This window comes from Labrus mixtus, chromosome 10 (assembly GCF_963584025.1).
Source record: "Labrus mixtus chromosome 10, fLabMix1.1, whole genome shotgun sequence".
Classification (NCBI taxonomy): domain Eukaryota; kingdom Metazoa; phylum Chordata; class Actinopteri; order Labriformes; family Labridae; genus Labrus; species Labrus mixtus.
Genome location: NC_083621.1, coordinates 27,977,938 through 27,999,154, shown reverse-complemented (window position 1 = coordinate 27,999,154; position 21,217 = coordinate 27,977,938). Strand labels below are relative to the sequence as shown.

At 41.1% G+C, this 21,217-nt stretch overlaps 1 protein-coding gene across 2 annotated transcripts in view; it reads right to left on the bottom strand.

Moving 5' to 3' along the window:
* Nucleotides 1–280: 280 nt before the first annotated feature.
* Nucleotides 281–21,217, bottom strand: part of sh3tc2 (SH3 domain and tetratricopeptide repeats 2) — a 21,748-nt gene continuing 811 nt past the window's right edge. The window contains exons 2-23 of one of the 2 annotated variants that reach the window (XM_061048990.1): nt 18,029–18,149; nt 16,331–16,423; nt 14,004–14,135; nt 13,208–13,335; nt 12,905–13,010; nt 11,394–11,537; nt 10,312–10,513; nt 10,080–10,153; nt 8,455–8,650; nt 8,076–8,212; nt 7,826–7,876; nt 7,443–7,747; nt 6,966–7,160; nt 5,045–5,905; nt 4,716–4,936; nt 4,433–4,599; nt 3,270–3,447; nt 3,018–3,168; nt 2,664–2,786; nt 1,907–2,057; nt 1,604–1,800; nt 281–1,411 (exon numbers count right to left, since the gene is read on the bottom strand). In XM_061048990.1, the coding sequence (XP_060904973.1) occupies nt 551–1,411; nt 1,604–1,800; nt 1,907–2,057; nt 2,664–2,786; nt 3,018–3,168; nt 3,270–3,447; nt 4,433–4,599; nt 4,716–4,936; nt 5,045–5,905; nt 6,966–7,160; nt 7,443–7,747; nt 7,826–7,876; nt 8,076–8,212; nt 8,455–8,650; nt 10,080–10,153; nt 10,312–10,513; nt 11,394–11,537; nt 12,905–13,010; nt 13,208–13,335; nt 14,004–14,135; nt 16,331–16,423; nt 18,029–18,053 (4,698 nt within the window). In that variant the 5' untranslated portion in view covers nt 18,054–18,149 and the 3' untranslated portion in view covers nt 281–550. Of the gene's footprint in view, nt 1,412–1,603; nt 1,801–1,906; nt 2,058–2,663; nt 2,787–3,017; nt 3,169–3,269; nt 3,448–4,432; nt 4,600–4,715; nt 4,937–5,044; nt 5,906–6,965; nt 7,161–7,442; nt 7,748–7,825; nt 7,877–8,075; nt 8,213–8,454; nt 8,651–10,079; nt 10,154–10,311; nt 10,514–11,393; nt 11,538–12,904; nt 13,011–13,207; nt 13,336–14,003; nt 14,136–16,330; nt 16,424–18,028; nt 18,521–21,217 lie in introns of those variants that run through there. The other variant, XM_061048989.1, reaches the window with a different exon arrangement.

The following is a 21,217-nucleotide window of genomic DNA, read 5'->3' as shown; positions in this document are numbered from 1 at the left end:
CTCTCTCTCTACCCCCTGATTTCGGACTCTATCCAATGCCGTCTCTAAATAAAGGCATACAAATCCCCAAAATGTATTTAAGAAAATAAAAATATGTATTTTTATTTATTTTAAAACACACAATTCATAAATCTATTTTTGTCTTTACTTTTACAGAAAATGTATTTTTTTAATTCGTTGTGTTTTAATTGTTCATGTGTGCTTTGTGTCATGTTTTTGTGCTTTCCATGCACCCCAAACAATATTTTTTTTGACCTAATCACAAATAAAAACTCAGCAGTCATATAGCATTCTTTATTCTGAAGTTTGTCTTCCAGAGATACAAAATACACATTTAAAAACATATAATACACGCACAATGCATCAAACAGTGTCATATCCTCTGACTGTACAAAAAGGCCCATGCTTCAAATGTCATACATCTTAGTATTAACATCTTTTATACAATAAGTGCCGTGTGGCTGGAACGTTGGAGTCAGTTTGCTGGTCAACAAACATGTGACCAGACTAAGGAAAGTCAGCGAAGAATACTATGTGTTTCTGGACTTAACTATGTGTGGACATGATCTAAATCCATGTGTGTGTCATCAGATTGATCTTCATCTGTGGTTACAACAACAGTCTCTGTGTGCTCAGTATCACACTGATTGTCCTTAAGACTAACATCTCTTTCAACAGAGTCTGCATGACTTTCTCTTGTTGGTGTGTTTTGTTCATCCTGTAATTCAGAGTCTGTGTTCTCGCTGTGTCTGGTGATGTCACCTGCATGTTGGACAGGTAAGTGACCGTGCACTCTGTGTGCAGTGTCAAAGCTTTTCCCGTCTGTTTGCAAAGTGTCTGTGGAGCTGCTGGAGTCAGATATCTGCTCCTTAGCAGTGTCGAAGGATTCAGTCAAAATACTGTCACTGTATGAATGACTGGCCACGGTTTCCATCTCGGAGGCGTCAACGAACGGGCCGTCCATATCAGGAGGATCACCTTCAGCACCTTCTTTATCTGCAGCAAGTCCTGAAGTAGTGTCTATGCATCTATCATCCGTGTTTCCATTGATTAGATAAGGTTTTGTAAATGAGTTTTCTTCATGTTTCTCATCTTCAGAAGTCAAAGTGAAACTGCTTCTTCTCTCTGTACATTCCACATCAGAGTCTGTTTCCTGTCTTTGGCCCGGCTCCGTGTCTGCAGCGTTTTCCACGTCTTCCCTTCCCACAGCAGCGCCTTCCCCTCCGGCCAGAACTCTCTTCAGACTCCGGGCTCTGCCTCTGTAAACTTGGCACAGCTGAGCGTCGGGCATGTGGTTGCCGTGGATCTCGGCCAGCTTCATGTACACCACGTAAAGAGCCTCGGGGTTGGCCTGGTCCTCCATAGCTGCTGCCAGAGCCAACTGGAAGTATCCCACTGCATCGAACGCATCCTGGAGAGTGCACAGAGCAGAGTTTAAGAACAGGGCTCATCCCAATTAAGCATACTATCTTACAACTAAAAATGTCTAATTTTTGTTAACCATGTGGACTGTGAAGAGGCCAAGACAAAAACCTTTAAAATAATGAACATTAAAAAGAAACATGAGCAGATGGTTCACATGAGGAACAGCATGCATGTTTACCTTCAGATTGTGCAGCGTAAGATTGCCCAGTCTGCAGTAGACCTTGGTGTAGAAGCGAGCCTCCATGGGGTGCTGCAGGACGAGTGGGCAGAGGGACAGGGACTTGAGGTAGTAGTTTTCAGCCATCTCATACTGCTGCAGGCTGTAGTAGACTGTAGCCAGCCGGTGGTAGGCTGTCCTCTCATTCACAGACACAGCTGCAGAAATAAAACAAGTCATCATGCTGCAACTGCACATTGGACATTGAAAAATAACACTTTAAAGGTACTGATTCCACCAAAAGTACATGTTCATACTCTGTACCTGTTTTGTTGGCGATCTGAACAGCCAGTGTTGCGTACTGCAGGGCCTCCTCCTGCTCTCCCAGGTTCATTAACAGCTCCGTCAGTTTACTCAACAAACGGAACTCTGAGTCGATGTCCTTGATGCTCCGTGCAAATGGCAGACTGCCATCCTGACAACAAACATATGATAAAAGATCAGATGATAAAAAATCAGGCTTGAAATTGTAGAATTGCAGATATAATATCAAAGATGAGATTCTCATTTCCCACCCCCCAAAAAAAATAAAAAGATAACCTGCAGAAAATAGATGAGTTTGTTGTTCTGAAACTTTCTTAAGACACAAACCAAAAGACACATTTGACAATAAGTGTTGTGCAGCTTTTAACAGTATGTGTTTGAACTCTCTGAGGGACTGCAGTCTGAAAGTAAGCACTTCAATCTGTTACTGTTTGGCGAGTTACAAAATGCATCGCTATGCAAATCAAAGTTAGCTGTTAATTTAAGCAGGAAATGACACTTTTGTTTTCAAAACTTTGAATACAAATGCTTAACGATGACTTTGTATATGTGTGTACACCCGCCACTGAAATTAGATCATCAACATAAAGATCATAAACTAAAACCAGCTAAATGAAAAACTTAAACAGCTGCATCCATCGTTGCCTGGCCCGAGAAGGCCGCTATACCTCTGGATGTACAGAGCCACTAAGCTGCCATGTGTCTTTCTCCAGTTGCAATATAAAGAAACTACATCGGGTACTTTGTGTCGTCTCACCCTGTAGAAAGGAAGTGAAGCCATCCTGTTCCTGTGGCCTTTAAAGTAGACGTCTCCCGCCTCCTCGTAGATGCTCATGGCAAAATGAGGATCTTTCATCCTGAGTGCTGTCTTCACTGCTGCCTGTCAAACACACGATGTCAAACAATATTGATTGAACAATGGCCGCTTGGTGAGGATTTGATAAAAGTTGTTAACTGTGTTGCTCAGGAACAAGGGATATACCAACCCAGAACAAATGACTGTTTTGTGGAGGCGATCAAAGCAGAAAAAATAATAATTGACTCACAGTAAATTGTTCAAGTCATGAAACCACTCTAAACCTAATTCTATACTGTAGACCTTTCTTCTCACCTGCAGATACATGTCAGCCAGCTCGTCCTCCAGGATGAGGTAATAGATGCGTCCCACCTGCAGCCACGTCTCTGACTCCTCCTCTCTCTTGCCCAAGTCAATAGAAATCCTCAGGCTCTGTTTAGTGTAGTCCAGAGATTTACGGGATGATCTGTGAACCACGATACAGAGATGAGAAGAAAAAAAAACAGAGTTGTTATAGAAATATGGACGGGGAATAAGAAAGAGTGGGACGTAGAGGCAGAGACTGACTTCTCAGTGTTGAGAGAGAGGTAGAGGCTGCTGAGGATTTCCAGATACTCTCCCTCCAGCCTCTTGTCCTTCAGCTCTCTGGACACAGACACACAGTGCTCGTAGTAGACGATGCTCTGACCGTACAGCATTATGTCATTATACAGCCGACTCAGCACTTTGGCCACCACCATCTGACCTGGGAGAGAATACAGCGGAAAGAAATACTCTGTCATACATGTATGCTTTTTCAGAAAGTAGGGGCAAATATTTGATGTGCATTGGCATGGCTAATACTGTTGGGTAACTGTAGCTTAGCAAAGATTTACTGGCAATGATGTTAGAATAAAAAAACACAGTATACATTTGATATATTTGTTGACAGTATGAGTACTGATGTTAAAAAGCCCCTCACTTCCTTATACTACTTCTATGGTCATTATTCCACCAAAATACCAAATCAAATTCCTTGTGTTTGTAAACATACTTGGCAATAAACTAAATTCTGATATTTCAGGTTGTTTACAAACACAATTTTCTTTACATAATGAATCCACCAGGGTGAACTTGGAAGAATGGTTAGGGTCTAGTTGAGCACACATCATTTCTCATATTTTCTGTAACTTAATCACCATGCTAGCAGCCGAAAGAAAATCCAGTTCTGGTCATTTAAAAAAAGTTTAATTAGAAGAAATTATTTTATTTTTTTAACAGTATTGTTATGTAGTTATTAATTGAAGATGATTCTATTTGAAACATTTAAAAGAATACGACAAAGTTTTGAGAATTGAGCTAAGTCGCACTTTTGTCCAAGAGTAACATGAAAGACTGACGACCACACTCATGCCACAGTCGAGCTGCCGGTTAGCTCAGCATCGCCTGAAGACTGAAATAAAAGGGGGAGCAGCTAGCCTGAATCTGCACTAAATAACAACTTGTGGTTTTAACTCTTTAACTTTTTGTTTGGGTTAAAAATACACAGATAAAACATGTTGATAACTAAATGACCTGAAGCTTTGTTTGGACCATGTGAGAAAGTTGGGTCCACCATTTTCCTTCCTTTTCCAATCTTTGAGCTATAAGCTAGCTACCTGTAGTTAGCATGTGGTAATATAAGAGCGGATATTCTCTTTTCTTTAGGAAAATGAAAAGCTATTCTTTTCAACCTGTTAATGTGTACTCACTGTGTAAGTTTCTGGAATGCAGCGCAATTAGTAGCCCCATTTCATAACAAGCCCTGATGTCCTGACTCCTCCCTCTATCTTTGTAGCTCCGCCCCAGCCAAAGGTAGGTTTGAACATGCTCTTCATCTGTGGGGCTTTCACCGAGATCCATGAAAAGATGAAGGGATCTGATGAAAACAATGAATCAAGATGAATAACTTTCAATTTAAAAAAATAAAAATAAATCTACATTTCATACGTTTCCTTTGGTGGAAAATGTTCAGTGAGAAGACAGATATCTGACCTGACCAGGAAGCGTTCTGCTAACAAAGACGCCCCCACATCCAGAGCCAAGCAGCCTAGGTTGGCCAGCGCTAGTGCCTGGTTCCTCTGGTTTCCACTCTCTCTGGAGATCACTAAAGCAGAGTGGAGATGCCTGCCTGCCTCTCGGATACAACCCTGCCGCCTCAGGCACAGAGCCAAGAGGTTGTGGATCACGCCTCGCTGCGTTGGACTGTCTGTGCCCTGGAGAAGCACAGATTTCAAATTAACATACGCAGGCATGTTAAAGCACGCTCAGCTTTACTGAAAGTGGATGATTTATCAAGGTGAGTAGCATTGTGTTCTCTTTACCTGCAGTGATGTGAGCAGTGGCTGGAGGACACTCTGAGCCCTCTCAGCCTGCCCAGTCAACACCAGCAGCCATCCGAGCAGCACAGACGCCTCAAACCCCTCCTCCTCGATGATGTGGCCTCCAGTTTCAACAGCCTGCTGAGCACAGTGAACGGCTTTATCCAGAGCATCATACTGCTGATAGACTGAAGCCAAGCCCAGGCAAAGGTCCCTCTGCGTCTTCATGTCCTCTCCTTGCTCAGCTATAGCCAGAGCCTGCTGCAGGTAAACCACGATCTGAACAGGGAGCAGGGAGGTTCCTTCCTTCCAGCAGGGGTTCAGGCGTACAGAGTTTCTGATAAACAACTCGATCCTCTGGAAGTGATCTTGGAGGGAGTGGTCTTGTCTCGAGTCCAGGCTTAGGGAGGCTAGCACTAAGTAAGGCATGTATTTATGATGATAGAGCCAGCTTAAGAGCCAGTTGAGGTCGAGGGGAACTATCGGAGGCCCCTCAGCTGCCAGGAGAGTCACCGAGAGGAACTGGAGCCGCTCCACAAAGGGAAGAGCGTCATCAGTCTTTTTAAGAAGCAGCAAGAGGCTGGAGATGAGGTAGCAGACACGAGCCTCCAGGTGTTTGTCTCCCATCACCACCGATCGCCTCAGGAGCAGATTGAGCAGCTCAGCCTCGTCCATGGAGGTGAAGGTGTGGCAGGGCAGGCAGAGGAGCAGAGCGCTCGCCTTCTCCAGAGTCTGAGGCAGCTTGTCGGTCATTCTCTGCTTCAGGTAGACCGCAGTGAGGTTTGTGAAGAGAGCAACCAGGAGGGGAGTGTCAGAGAAACTGTCCACCTGAACACTCAGGGACTCCTCATAGTACACACGGGCCTGAGGAGAGAACAAACACACTTAACATCGACTATCTTATAATTTTATGATGGACATTTCAGACTCTTCACACATTATACAATTTATTATAATATGTGAGTTAATGATAATAAATTCAGTAATACTAAACCCAGAACACAAAATGTATATTATTATCATACATTCCTCTAAGTGGGCTTATTTGAACAAAGCACTGGGTTTTGTGGACAATTTCCTCCTTGATTTTTTGTTTAAATAAAAGCTAGGTTTCCTTTTAGCATTAGCGTAAAAAAGAACAAGAGTATTGTTTTCAGGCACAATGACCTGCATCTTAAAGAGCGGGAAAAAGGACACATCATCTGTTGTGCAAAGTTTTTTAAAAGTTTTTTTTATATATATATAAATACTTTATTAATCCCTGAGGAAAATTCTGGTTTCACACTCTGTTATTGAGAGACATGTTTCTCACACACATTAGCCTGAATCACACACATGCACAAACAGGACTTGTGGACATGCATTAGTGGAGAGATGTCAGAGTGGGGCTGCTACACATTGCTATGCAGAGAGCTCCGATTCACAACCCAAATCCCTACGGACTGACTAGCATTTTCAGCTAAAGATCAGCATCATTTAACCTGTTACAGTCATCATCAGACAATAATGAAGTCAGATGTCACTATAGATTGAAATAGTAAAATCTCCATTTTTAAGTCAGAGGTCAGAGAAGATATACAATATTTCAAGTACAGCTTTGCAAATTTAAGATATATTAGGGTCATCTTTCAAAGGATGCTGCCAACACATGCATGCAGGCTTTTATTTGTCCCCCTGGGATTAATAAAGTATTTCTGGTTCTGATATGTCTTATTTATCACATGTTGGGGGGAAACTGGGGAAACAGTTGTTAAACCACTGGAGTCGCTCTGTAATCAAAGGTGTTAATAAAACTATGCACTACCATCATTATAATGACATCCTTGTTAGTTCTAGTGAAGATGTTTGGTTGTTACCTAGAGAAGAATGGAGCCCGTTTGCATGCCAACAACCTTCATATGAATACTAGAAATAAAAGACAAACCTGTGACAACTTTAACTTCCTGGCACAGAGTCTTCCCAGGAGGAAGCATGCCCGTCGGTGTGCCCAGTGCATGCCCATTCTCTTAGCGCCCTCCCTGACGCTCTCTAGGTGCCCTGAGAGCTCGTCCTCAGTCTTCCCGCTGAAGGTCGCCCACAGGAAGGAGTAGTGCAGGTCGTACAGGGGCAGGAAGTCCTCCTGAGGAAAGAAGAAACAAAAGATTTGGCACGTCTGCTTCAACTTTTAAACTTTAGTTTACATGAAGGAATGTGTTGAGGTAGTAGTAGTGTTATCATTTCATGAAACAGTAAAGTAATGCTAAGATCTGGAGTTTCATTTCTGGTGGCCTAAACTATCTCTTTTTTGACAAACTGAAAACATCGACACCATTAAAATTATTTCAACCTGTTCTACCCAAGGAAGTCACAGAAAAAAGCTTCTGTTCTTAGTAATCAATGATTAAACCGGGTCTCTTCTGACCTGAAAGTGTTCCTGGTTGAGCAGGGTCAATGTGGGGTCACTGGGCTCAGAGTCGTCCCCCTCCCAGCTGTTGTCTTCTAAGAAGAGAGGTGGGTCTTCCTGGAACTCGTCCATTTCCCTGAATGTGTCGTCCAGAGTGAAGGACAGGTGCTCTCCCTCCTGTGGCAGAGGATTGTGGGAATGATAGAGGGACAGACGAGGATGGGAGTGAGAGACGGAGGTGCGGGGGGAGGAGTGGTACGGGGGCGTCCCTCCACTTGCTTCTGACATGACACTCAGACGAGTGCTTGTGGAGACTTTGTGATCTGAGAAAGAGTCAGATACAGTAAGTTGTCTTTTAATACCATTAACATCTGATTTCTCAATAAACTATAAACCATTACCATGTTTTGGCCGATTTCTGATGTACATGAAGTCAGTCTCATCCAGTCTGTCTGGAAACACACAAGGTAAAACAATTACAGTCTCAGTTTTCCAGCTCAAGATGGAAACATATTTTTTTTCCAAGAACAACAAAGTTCAACTATTTAGGAAAAGGCTCGGCACATGAAACTAAACATGACCTACATTTCAGTTATGACTCCTAACTGACAAACAGTACAACATCTCTATATCAGCCCTGTGGTCCGTTACCTAGCCTGTACACAGAGCTGATGTCAGATGAGAAGAGCCTCTCCAGCAGGCTGCTGTCACTTGGCTCCGAGCTGCAGGGGTTAACCTGAGCCAGGCCGGCCCGCTCCTCCTCAGTCAGAAAGACCAATTGTCTGTCTCTGTGTGGGCAAAACAAAGGCAGCATTATCTCGTCAGCTGTCTACAGCCTCCTCACCACATCCACCCTGCAAAAAACACTAAATCAGATTTCATAACAGCTCATCACAAAACTATAAACAAGAGGTGACTCTGGGATATGATCAAGATAAAGAGCATTACAAGTTGAAGTGACGCACATCATTAGACCTGTAAGTTCAAGCCACATATTTGACAACACAACATGAAAAGCTGAATTTCTTACAGGGGTTTGATGTCCAGAGGTTTGACATGGGCCTTGTGTACAAAGCCAGTGTGACCAGTGGAAGTGTGTGTTCCTATAAAGACGCCCAGGCCTCGGACTAGCAGACCCTGGATCTCCACAATATCCCCTTGACTTAGCTGAAGCTCATCTGAGCCCACTGGACTGTAGTCAACCACGGCTACACAGGAACCCGTCACTGAGAACAACAGAACAAGACACAGACATATAAACTATGCATAAACAAAGTCTGATTATAAAAATGATCACACAAGATAATAGAACTGCAAAGCTTGATTGAGTTCGTTATATATTCTGCAAAGGGGTTTGACAGGATATAAAAGGTGAAAAACTCTAATTCACAAGGTGCATACAGATTGGACAAGCATAAACCTCAGCATATAAACATTGACCCACTGCAAGCTGTGCACTGCTCAATGTTCTGGTCAGCAGAGAGCGAAACAGCCAGATTTAGTCCTGAAAAACTGTTAAATTACTGATTTAACGTACACAATATGTAACTCTCAATATTTAAATATGTCTCAATGTATTTCCTGATGTTTGTGAGGAATTTAACCCTGTTCAGCTGACCTCAGCATTTAACATTAGTTACTGTCATAGTGCATGAAGAAGGATGAAAGTCATTTGACTGTGAATAAGAGATGAAAGTACAATACATACAATCACCAACAGATAATGGACATGAGGTTTTCACTTTTGTTTCTGCAGGAACAACAAGTTGTCAGCTAATCAATGATCTCCAGCTCGCTATAAAGCTAAAGGGATACATTCCTGAAGGCTCTGTCACTATGATCCTCACGCATTACATTGCTAAAAAAACAACAACAACAACAATAATAATGATAAAATTGAAACACTAATGACATTTATTCTGTGATTTTATGGTTAAAATTAGAGTCTAATTTTGATGAGGTCATTACATTTAAAGAGACACACACACCAAAACGGAGCGTTCTGAGAGAGCTGGTTTATACAGGGTCACAAACCTCCTCTGGTGCTTGATTCATGTTATATTTTGACCAAAGCTCAGCACAGATGTTTCATTTAGACCACAGGGGACTGTTTGAAAAGGTGGAAAAGGGGGATAATATGTCCCCTTTAAAACCTGATGGTATTTTTTCATGCTGACACCAACACCAGTTATAAAGGTAAGACAACATAATTTAGATGGTAGCCAACAGAGTGGATTATTTTTGAGATGGAATTTTTTTTTTTTTTTAATAATCTATTGATTTTGAATTGCAAAGGTACTGATTTAAAGGTGAAAGGTAAGTATATTTACAGTAACAATATCATCATTATACTTGTATACCTAAGGTATATCACGCCCACTGTCTGCTCAGCTATGATGTTCTGCAGACAGTCCTGAGATTATTGATAACAATCTGCTGTACAAACACACTTCAAACATTGTTGTCTGTATTATATGTTCAGGAAAATCATTTTTTTTACATTGTAAGAGTTCTGAAAACACATTTGCTCATGCAATGTGTCCATGATAGACCCATAATAATATTAACTGTCCAATATATCAGGCAGTCTCTAGTTTTAGGCATCAGTGTATCTGAGTATTGTGCACAGAACTGGAAGTTGTGCATTGAACTTACCTATAGAGTCCTCAAACTGTTCCTTTTCTGTTGGTGCACAACCAACATTGCCCGGGTACTTCCTCAGGAACCACCTGACCAAGCAAGAATTTAGATTCCTAAAAACGTGGGAACTTAAATACATAATTTCTGGCAATAGTCTGTGTATTTAAACAACAGTAAAAGAAAGCTGTTCCTCTGATTGCATATAAAAGCATCTGTAACAGAATTTGAGGAACACACAGGGACTCACTGATAGAATGGGTAAGGCAGAGGTTGCATGGCGTTGACTGGCACCAGTCCGTGGTTTCCTGTGGAGAGCATAAAGCCCTCCCACATGTTGTCCTGCCCCGTGTCCCTCACCATCAGCAAGTCATTCTTTATGAACGACAGCTGCTCTTCGTCATCCTCATCCTTATCACTCCTTGTGAAAAGTGCCTTAGCAAAGAAGGATCCTGCAAAGAAATCAGTGTATTAGTTGACAAATTCAAGCACAGCAACTCCATAGCCAAACATGTAGAGACAAACTAAGTAAGTAAAGTGTGCATCCAGACATGCAGAGTGACTCAGTCAGCGTTTTTGTTTTGGTAAAAATCAACACACTTAAGTTTAAGATCAGCAGAATTGCTATGGCTAGTGCGCCCTCATTCAGTCACTGGAAAATGATGGATGTTTTATTTCCCCCTCTATTACGTTAATGTAATTCTCATCACTATTTGCCAGCGCTGCAGTACCATTATGTAATTCCATGTAGCTTTCTGCCTGGGGGAAATGTCTAGTAGAAAGTAGAGTATACTTAGCCAGAGGAAATCAATATGCATTCCTGGAGGGAAGTGCAACATTCATTTTGCTTTAGCAGAGTATTTTATGAAGCACAACATTTTGACCAACGTGCGTAAAATCAGTGACATCCAAGTCCTACTTAATTCACTTTTAGGAGGAGTAAATTGACATTTATGGCCCTAAATAGACATGGGATTATAATTCTGACTTGTAATTATAAATCCATTAAACTTAGTGGCTGTGTACAGTGATGCACATGAGCTCTTCTTATGGAAATAAAGAGTCTACTGCTCTGATTTGTTCAGTCATTTGGCAGCTTATTCCTCCGGCTGTCACAGTGTTAATTGGGGTCAGTGAAAGGGGATTAAAAGTAGTAGGAACAAATGGAGGCTGCCATTTGCTGCTATATAATTAAACAGACAAAATCCAAGCAATCCAGGCTTTAAACATTCTAACTATCAATCGAGGATAACATACTACATTTTGTATTTGAAGGATATGAAGATAAAGTAAAATAACTGTAGTCATATGCCTCAACGAGCCCTTACTGACCCTCCTGGAGTAACAGGCCCAGGTAGAGGGTGGCCAGATGTTCCTCGTCCACAGTGACATTTATCTCCAGGTCACTGAGCAGCTCCGGGTCCAGCCACACGGACTGGTCACACAGGAAGTTCTCCAAGCAACGAGCCACATAACCTGTGATGTAGAACACACGCAACCTTTACTCTTCATGCTAACATCACCGCATCCTCAACACCAAAACCTTATTATCCAAATGTGATGCAAATTGTTACAGTAAGCCAATACATGCATTAATAGGAAGATGAAAACTAGAGCCATTCATGTGTCTGTGACGTTATGGTCCATGTAAAACAGAGTCCTTGATGATAGTTAGGACGGTGTGTCTTCATGTTAAAATTGACCTGAATTTGTTTCTCTTTCTCTTAAATTTCATAGACTATAGTCACTGTTCTTGTCTTTGTTTGTTGGCCAGAATAACCCCTTAACTTTAGTGGTTCTGTTGTGGCTCTAAGCAAAGATCACTGGGGGTCCATCCAAATCGCCATTATGTTAATCAATCTAATCTGAGACCAAGTGACTTGAATTGACAAACTTTAGTTTTCACAGGAATATTGAGAACCTTAGCAGTACATTAACAGTGAGTGCTGTCAGATGGAGCCTTCGTAGAGAGGTTTCCTGCTGTCATTGTAAAATTTGCACAGTTTGAGCCACTGCTTCGGTTTAAAGTTTGTCAGCCACTTGTGGGCCCCCTCCTGGCCAGAGGCCCCAATCAGTTGCTTGCCTTGCCTGTTGACAAGCAGCATCTCTGCTTAACTTGCAGAGAACAGAGAAAAACAGTGTATTTCTTACACCACTAGAGTCTAGTGGAACCAACGTTTATTTTTGCCTTATTTCTGCCTTTACATGAATGCCATCTGATTCCAAGTATATAATTCTACAATTCATTTAGCTGATGCATTTATCCAAAAGTGACCAACATCAGAGAGTAAGTACAACACAAGCAAGAATCTAGAGAGGAGGAAACAACGTCAGTAAGTTCAGACAAACAGCTTTAAGTCTGATCAGACACACAGGTGCTGACAGGAAGTGACCAGAGGCAAAGCATTTATTTTTTTCAAATAATAAAGTTAATATATCACCATCAACAACATCAACAGCTGTTCTTGAGAGTTCTAATATGCATCACTATCATCCCAAATATCATCATCATCATCATCATCATCATCCTCAATATCTTGAAGGTTGCAGGTGTTCATAATAGAGTTGGGTCTTTAGCTTTTTCTTAAAGATGCAAAGGGACTGCAGATTAAATGGAAGCTAGTTGTTGTTGATAGTTTTGATTCAGGAAACAATGACTGAATCCTGATTGATGCCAAAATTAAATTGATTTTTTTCACACAAAGAATACACACACTTCTTTTTTAAATAATATAGAAAACACCCAAAAAATAAAAATGACTTTATTCAGAAGTTAGAACGAAATGACGTATTCATGTTGAAACCAATCAAGAATATAATAAAAAATATTCAGAGTGTCTTACCTAAAGCTAGGTATGTTGAAAACTTCCAGATCTCCTCAACAGTCTTGAATGTGAGTACGAAGCTGTCCTTCTCAGCATGGACGGACACCAGACGTGCAGACAAGTCCTGCAGAAACAAAGTTTCATGTTTCATTAACAAAACATCATCCATGTGCCTTAAAGTGCACCGTATATCTATATCATTTAACAAAATATATTCAATTATCTGGACCCTTAATGCACCTCGTGTTTCCTTTATAAAGCTCTGAGTAGTGCAGCAAAGCCTCTGCAACGTCTGGGCTGTCAGCTCTGACTGTCACTCACTTTAAAGAGTTGGATGACGTCCTGGCTGTTACTCTCCACCACTCGCAGTCGGGTACGCAGTGCCTCCTGTAGCGCCCGGTCAGGATCCACACTGGAGCGCCTCCGCCCAGTAAACAACAGCACAATTTCTAGACAAACGAGACAAGAAGAATGCTGTGATAAATCACTCTGAGGTTCAGTTGCTGTAGATTAATAAGGATTTATCTAATCCAATGCAAATGAGCTAAAAAGAAAGATTTGAAAGTAGCTTAGAGAGGACTTGGCATCCATTGTCTGCCAAAATGAACCAGCGAATAAATGGACAAATAATTCATTTATAATCCTTCTGCTAATTCATCACACTTGATCCAGTAAGTTGTATTTGTCCGTCTGTAGTCATTAAATAAATAAATACTAAAACTGGAATGAAAGGGCCTGATCTTATGCAAAACTTTCAAGAGTTCATTAAAGATTTTCTCCAAGAGCTCATATTTCAGTGAGAAGCTCTGTGAGCACAACCTAAGTCCCCAGACTTAGCGAGGCAAAGCCATTACGGCCTCTTATTGGACTCTCAGTGTGGCCTTTTAAATCCATTCGAGAGGAAGAACCTGGGGAAGTGTGATAGATGGAGCCAAACTGCTGACTGAGTAAAACATTAGTAGACAGGGAATTGTGCCTCATCAGTATGCATGAATATAATATGCACAAGAAATGCTTCTCTGTGTAAAAGACAACTAGTCCAGACTGGTTAACGTGCAAACTTAACTTTCAGTAGTAATACACGTCAGGTAATGGAGGAAAGGATCATCAAAGGTACCTGAGGAGAATTTCTCTCCCAGCGACACTTTACTTCCTCTAAGGAAGGCCTCTTTCTTCTTCCAGTAGCTGTCAGGCTCCACCCCTCCATCAGCCGACTCCACCGGAGGACCATCCTCCTCTTCGCCTGCACCTGGAAGACGGCACAAAGTCAGGACGAAGTGTTGGATTAAGATGAGATGGTCATGATTGATCTGATGTTGCACCAAAAGGAGATTATAAATTACTTTTCGTTCTTTTTTTTCAAGTTCAGAAAACTAAATCAAGCGGTTTTTAAACCACTGTTTCTAAAACAGCTTATTGTATTTTGGGATTTCTGTGTGATAAAGACAGGTGTGTATATGTGGAAAGAACTGAATCAAAAGGGTCAAAAGGTTGCTTTAAATCAAGCTGCTATCACAATGTGCATCCCTGCAGCTGACACAGGATGATAACCACTGTCTTGATGATTAAGGAGATTAGTCATGTTGTTGTGATTTAACATATGAACTAAAGCAGGGAGCTCACAACCTTTCTAGACTAAGTACCTCAAATATCCCTTCACTGACATCACTCAACATATTTTTAATGTGTTGTATTTAAGTCTTAACGATCAGCGTGTTAATTCACAAACCCCTTCATATTTCTTTCACTGCTAATTTAAAATCTCTCGTCTCACAAGCTGAGTTCGAGATGCTAATTCGTGCTCTTGTATCTTCCTGGCTTGAGTATAGCAATTCCAATTTCACCAACACCTCAACATGTCCCCCCCTTGGCCGTTTCCAAATGATTCAAAATGCTGCTGTCAGATTGTTAAGTAGGTCCAGCAAGGTTACTCATATTACAGCTATCTTATTGTCTCTGCATTGACTTCCAGTGAATTCCCGGATACATTTAAAGATCCTTGATTTTGACCCTCCATGATCAGGCACCTCTGACCTGCTCCATCCCTACATCCCCCCTCAAGTCTTCTGTCCAGGGTTGTTGTCCCTCGTGTCCGACTGAAAACCAAAGGTGATCATGCCTTTGAATATATCCAACACTTTGAAACTCCCTTCATATGCACATATAATCTGCAGCTTCTTTGCTTTAAAAAAGCAGCTCCAGACCTTTTCAAACTGTCTTTTGACAACCTTTAATCTGGATGTATGTGATGTCATTTTTTACAAATGTAGTTTTTCTGTGTTCTTTTATGATTTTTACTGTTTTAATTACTGTTATGTTAAATACAGTATTTTGTGGAGGACTAGTGCCCTCGCTCTGTGAAAGGTGCAATACCAAATAAACTTTTCTTACTTACTCACTTAATGTAATCATAAACTGGATGTTATTTTACAGTTGTTAGTTATGTTTAAGTATAGCACATTTCATTCACCAAACCAGCAATTTAAAGTGAGTACAAAAAAAGGGGAAACCCTGCAATAAAAATGCCAATTAAAAGAACAGAAATGAATAATAAATTTAAAAACAGAGTCTGCTTACAGGAAAGGGTAAGGATGGTTCATGATGATTATTAAAGAGTGATAGTCAGTGAAGACCATACAAGTTTATAACCTGATTTTAAAGCTGGGTCAAAGTTAACACACTTAATGTCTTCTAGGAGTGTCTGTGGTGCAAAGTTATTAAACGCTGCTTCTCCAAGTTGTGTTTCTCTCTGAGGACATTACTGTGACAGACCTGATGATCTGAGGGACCCACAGGGCTCAAATGGTAAAAGACAATCAAAGCTGATATTTTGGTGCTTAGCTGTAGGACCCGTACATTAAGCTTGCTATTTTAACCCAGTACCCATACTCTCATTTTTTCCTGAATAACCGTGCACTCAAAACTTCAAATATTCATTAAAGCTCTTTAACCATGTAGGGAAAAAAGTAGGTAATTATTTCAGCTGTTTATCTCACATTAATACACTATGTGGATAATTTATTACTGATAGCTGTTTAAATTATCAATGCAATTAAAACTGAAGTGTACTTCTGAATCATTATTTTTTTAACTAAAAATCATTTCACTAAACCCATTTTTTTACTCTGTACATGTAAATACCTACTTGACTGAAACCATTTACTAAACATTTACAGTAAGTTATCTTTATAATGGCACATACACAATAGTTTAGTAACCTTTTAATATCAGCCAGATGGATTCATAAAACAGCAGTAAAGTGGTGACGGGCTTCCCCTGGTTTGTTCCATTGTGCAGGGAGGATGTCCCAAACATTTCCTCCGTGTGTGACCACACAGACAGCAGCACAGCTCTCTTAACAACTAGCATGATGTTGTTTGCCCTCCAAACTTACAAAGCACTCATGATAATAGATTATAGATTGATAAAGACAAAGTAGTCTACCTTGAGTCATGATGTCATTTCCTGAGAAGTGTTCACCGCCAAGAGTGTATGGAGGTTCCCTCCAAAGAGCATCCAGCTCAGCAGGAGAGATGTCTGATGAAAGGTGAACACATCAGTTCATGGATTAGAAAACAACGTCTCCTTGTCCCCTTTAAGATGACTTTTAATCAAAGGTTATCACCAACTTCTCAAACAGTTTGTTTAATCCAGCTCTGTCTTCACTTTCACATACTATTTCAGAACATTATAATGTATATAATGTTTGTCATTTTGAGCAATGAACTCATTTGCTTTCTCATCAAGAGTTGAATGAGATTGATACCCCTTGAATGTGTGTTTGATAAAGAGAAAAAAATGGAGCTAGCCACTGGTTAGCTTAGCAAAAGACCAGGAACACATGGGAAACAGCTAGTCTGGCTCTGCCTGCATTTCTTTTTTTTTTTGAAGAGTCAAGCAGCATTTTAAACCCTTCAAATTAACCTTAGTGATTAAAGTATTAAAACTAAATCAGGAAATGTGGGTCATGTGCCAGACTATTATCTTAGCTGAGAGGTGATGAAGGGAACCAGCAGAGACTCATTGAAGTCTACTTTTAGCTGAGAAATATAGGTTAGGCTACTGACGTATACAGGCACTTTTTTCTTGGATTTTTGTGAACACAACACAAAAAGTACAGTGCTTAAGATGTGCTTTTTTGACTTGATGGCACTCTAGCCGTAGTTTTTAGTTTAGTTAAGCTAGCCGTAGTTTTTAGCTTATTTAAGCTAGCCGTAGTTTTTAGTTTACTTAAGCTAGCCGTAGTTTTTAGTTTATTTAAGATAGCCGTAGTTTTTAGCCTATTTAAGCTAGCCGTAGTTTTTAGCTTATTTAAGATAGCCGTAGTTTTTAGTTTAGTTAAGCTAGCCGTAGTTTTTATCTTATTTAAGATAGCTGTAGTTTTTAGCTTATTTAAGCTAGCCGTAGTTTTTAGCTAACTGTCCACTGGAAGCAGTTGCACTCTACAAACTTGAAAGTGGTATCAGTCATCTCATCTCTGCAAGAAGAAGGCAAAATAAGAATATGTCACAAAAGGTTAAAAAATAAAATAAAATCCCCAGGCTAGGGGAGAGTTAATGTTGCGGGGGGGGGGGGGGGGGGGGGGGGGGGGGGGGGGGATCAAACAGTGAACATTAAAATGGTTAAGTTGAAGCCATTGATTAATGAGGGAGTTATAAAGGGGGTTCAGGGGAAATACAGTGAACGTTGAACAGACACACACACAGCTGCACTGACATCAGACCAGCCTTAGGGCTCACACAGCTGCCCTGCCCCTGACTCCTCTACTTCCATGTCAGCACAGACGCATGTTTTCAGACAGTCAGACACCACTTCAAATCAACAAGGAAGATACTGGGGACCAAATGGTAACAAAAAAAGTTACAAGTTTGATTAAAACACACATCTTGTCTTCCATGCTTTGTCAGTGCAACAACATAGAAAAACAGTATTATCTTGTTGCAAAGCATTTCACAACAACACAATAGGGCACACAACTTAGAAACACAATGCAATATGACATTAGGCCAAAGAGAACAAAAGCCTTTTCTTCATCCTACAACACTGAGCACAGTTAGCACTAACAGACTAACAGGTCTGCTTGAGTTGACACAAGCGTAGTCATGCTGGTACAAAACAAAAACACTCCATGCCCTTTTTTACCTTCATGGCTAAGTGTGTTACCCATATTGTGTCTACACCTACGCTCCAGTCTATCTGAATGTATCGGTCCGTCTCATGACGGTGCAGAAGTAGTAGTAGCACAGAGTGGGCTGGGACAGACCTGTGAAGGAGGAGAGGCAGACTTTGATGAAGGGTCCACAGCAGCACGAGTTGAGCAGCGGTCTGCAGCAACAAGACGCCATCTGGCTCAGGAGCCGGCAACTCCCAGAGATCAATGCCATCCCATCAGTTCCCCCCCAAAAAACCTCTTTAACAACAACTCACTCTCTTCCTCTCTGCTGGACAAGCCCTGTTTCCCTTCCTATTTCTGTAGTCTCTTTCCTGCCTCTCTCTCTCTCTCTCTTTACACCACCAACTCTTTTACAGGATGTGTCTCACGTGTCCCTCTGAAGGCTTTATCTCTTCTTCTTCTTCTTCTCTATCTGTCTGGGACTGCTGCTCTTTTTAATCCTTCTGTCTATTGCTGTCTCCATCTCCCCCCTCCCATCAGCCTCTCACTCTCTCTCTCTCTCTCTCTCTCTCTCTCTCTCTCCAGTCGCTGCCCAGTCAGTCAGTGAATGCACAAAGCACTCTCTGCGATTGGTATGAGTGTGTGTGTGTGGGGGGGCCTAGGCCTCCGTGAGAATATAGTATGTGTGTGTGAAAATATGCACAGAATGTGTGCCACCAAGACAATGAATGCGTCTCTTTTGTGTGTGTTGCTGGTAGGATGGTTTGCTGAGCCACTGTAAGGCAATGCCACACAGGGACAGGCTGCAAGGTCACAGCGAGGGGGGAAGAGAGTGGCCCAGTGGCATGGATCGAGGATCACTTTATACACAACACACAGTACAACACAACTATGCTCCCTGCCATCAGAGGGGTGAAGGACGGATGATATGACATGCACAGACACTGATAACATCATCCTGCACCACCAGGTCACCGTTAAGTTTACGTTAAGTTGATCTGATAATGGATATGGAGGAGGTCCATCAAGGTTTTGATTATTCAAGGAAAGGTCAGGAACATTGACCTCTTGTGAACCATAGCATATGAGGGATAGATAGGTGATAATGGAGATTCAATGAGTGCATTCTTTAGACTGCAAAACCATTGGGACCTGTGTTATTGGCTTGAAATGACTGGCCCATTGCATACGATTATAATAATATGTGAAAGTTGTGTTTGCTGTGTTGTTCTCAATTTGTTTTACTTACAAGGCTACAAAGTTTGAAGTTCAATCTGAAGTAAATATCTGCCAAAAAAAAAAGGCAGATATAGATAAAGGCAATTAAATGAAAAGAACAGCAGGCCTTACCATGACATGTTAAGGAACACTGTGTACTCTAAGAGAAAGTTTGTCATAGGATAAGATGTGTGGAAGGATCCCAAGAAGGAACTGAAATGCTGTACCTAATCTTTCAAATTCCTCTGCGTCATAGTGCCACTAATGTGAAATTATATTCTAAAATAATACTGTTAAAGGCTAGTGCAACAATAGCCTATAGCCTTACTGTCACTCGTCGTTATTTATGCAACAATATCAAATACATATTGAGCTTCTAAAAAAATTCAATTTAAGGAAAAATTATTTTTTTAGTTATCACTGTACCTTTAATGGTTTTTCCCAAAACCATGACTTCATTTGATTAGTGTACAAGTTACTGATGATAACATAAACTGGTAAAGTAAAATTGTATGTTCGTGTTGTGTTAAGTGACACCTCTAGAACTGTACAGCTGATAGAAACTAGAGAATATGTTGTTTTTGTCTTTTTCAGATGAGTCTTTAAAAGGGGTACTGCAGAGATTTAGTAGTGCACTTCTTTAAAGCTATTTGTTAGAGAAACAACAGAAAATAAAAAACAACGGTCAAGTTAGAAGATAGTGGGACAGATGTCCTGGACAGGTACACGTTTCCCATGATGCAACCTGTTTGCATATTTTACCTGCATGCAATTTCCAAAAAAAAAATTTCAAGGTTTATTTTTGGGCTTTTTGTAACTTTATTGTAGAGATAGGACAGTGGATAGAGTTGGAAATCAGGGACACAGGTAGTGGGGAATGACATTCGGGATTTTAACCCAGGCCACCCGCTTCAAGGACCATAGCCTCTGTACATGGGGCGCGTACCCTAACCACTCTGCGACCGGCACCCAAAACAATTCCAAATCTTTGTAACTTCACATCCCATGTTCTTACACAGCCATCTTAAAACTGGAGGTCATTCAAGAGATTTTTCACTTTGGGAGGATTTCACTTTTTATGCTCGCTATACACGTGACAAAACACAAAGCTCTGAATACTTTAAGAAAAGTGATGTCTCTTCCATGACCAGTAATTGCATGAGGGTGAACCAATTAATTGGATGTGGTCATTTGATACAATGACCAATCAAGGAAAACAGACGCATGCAATTTTCCTCATTCTTGATGCCCTGATCGTTCCCCTTCTTGGAGACAAAGGCTCTGACATATCGTGTCTTCATCTTGTTTATGTGTCGACTGAATGGTCAGGATTGAGTCTGTGCATGTGTATCTTACGAAGCAGAAAGCTATAAACAAGCTAAAAGGCATGTCAGGGCATATCCTGATACTCTTTAGACTCCCCCGCTTGTTTCTCATAGTGCAACAGATTCTGGCTAATCTAATAAACACAGGCTGCTCAAGGCTGATATTTGCTGTCACATGCTAGGCCTTTGTTTGCTTCGTGAGCTGCAGTTATCTCCATTGGCATCCACTTATAAAACATGCAGAGATTGGCTATAACGTCTGATTCCTGGTGATGCTGTTGTTGTGTAAATATGCTCTGTGCTGAACACCTGTTGATTTGTGTCCTATCAGCTGGACCATGGAGCCTATTCCTCATGTAAAAGACAACACACTGCAGACAGCATTCATATACTCATGTAAATAAAACATGTGATTAAGAAAAAGTTCAACCACAAACATGTTGGGTGTTGCCTTTAATGACAGGGGTTGACGAGTCCAATGACCACATACCATAAATGACCCTTTACTCCCCGCACAGTCGGAAACCACAGCAAAAGCCTGAACTGCAATTGTGACACTCAGCGGCCCATGACAATAGCATTCAGCCATAATGAGAAACATATGGTGTCAGCAGTGTCTGGCTATGCTCAAATTCATGACAAGCAGGGGTTGTTTTGGGTGTTTAGGTGTGTGTG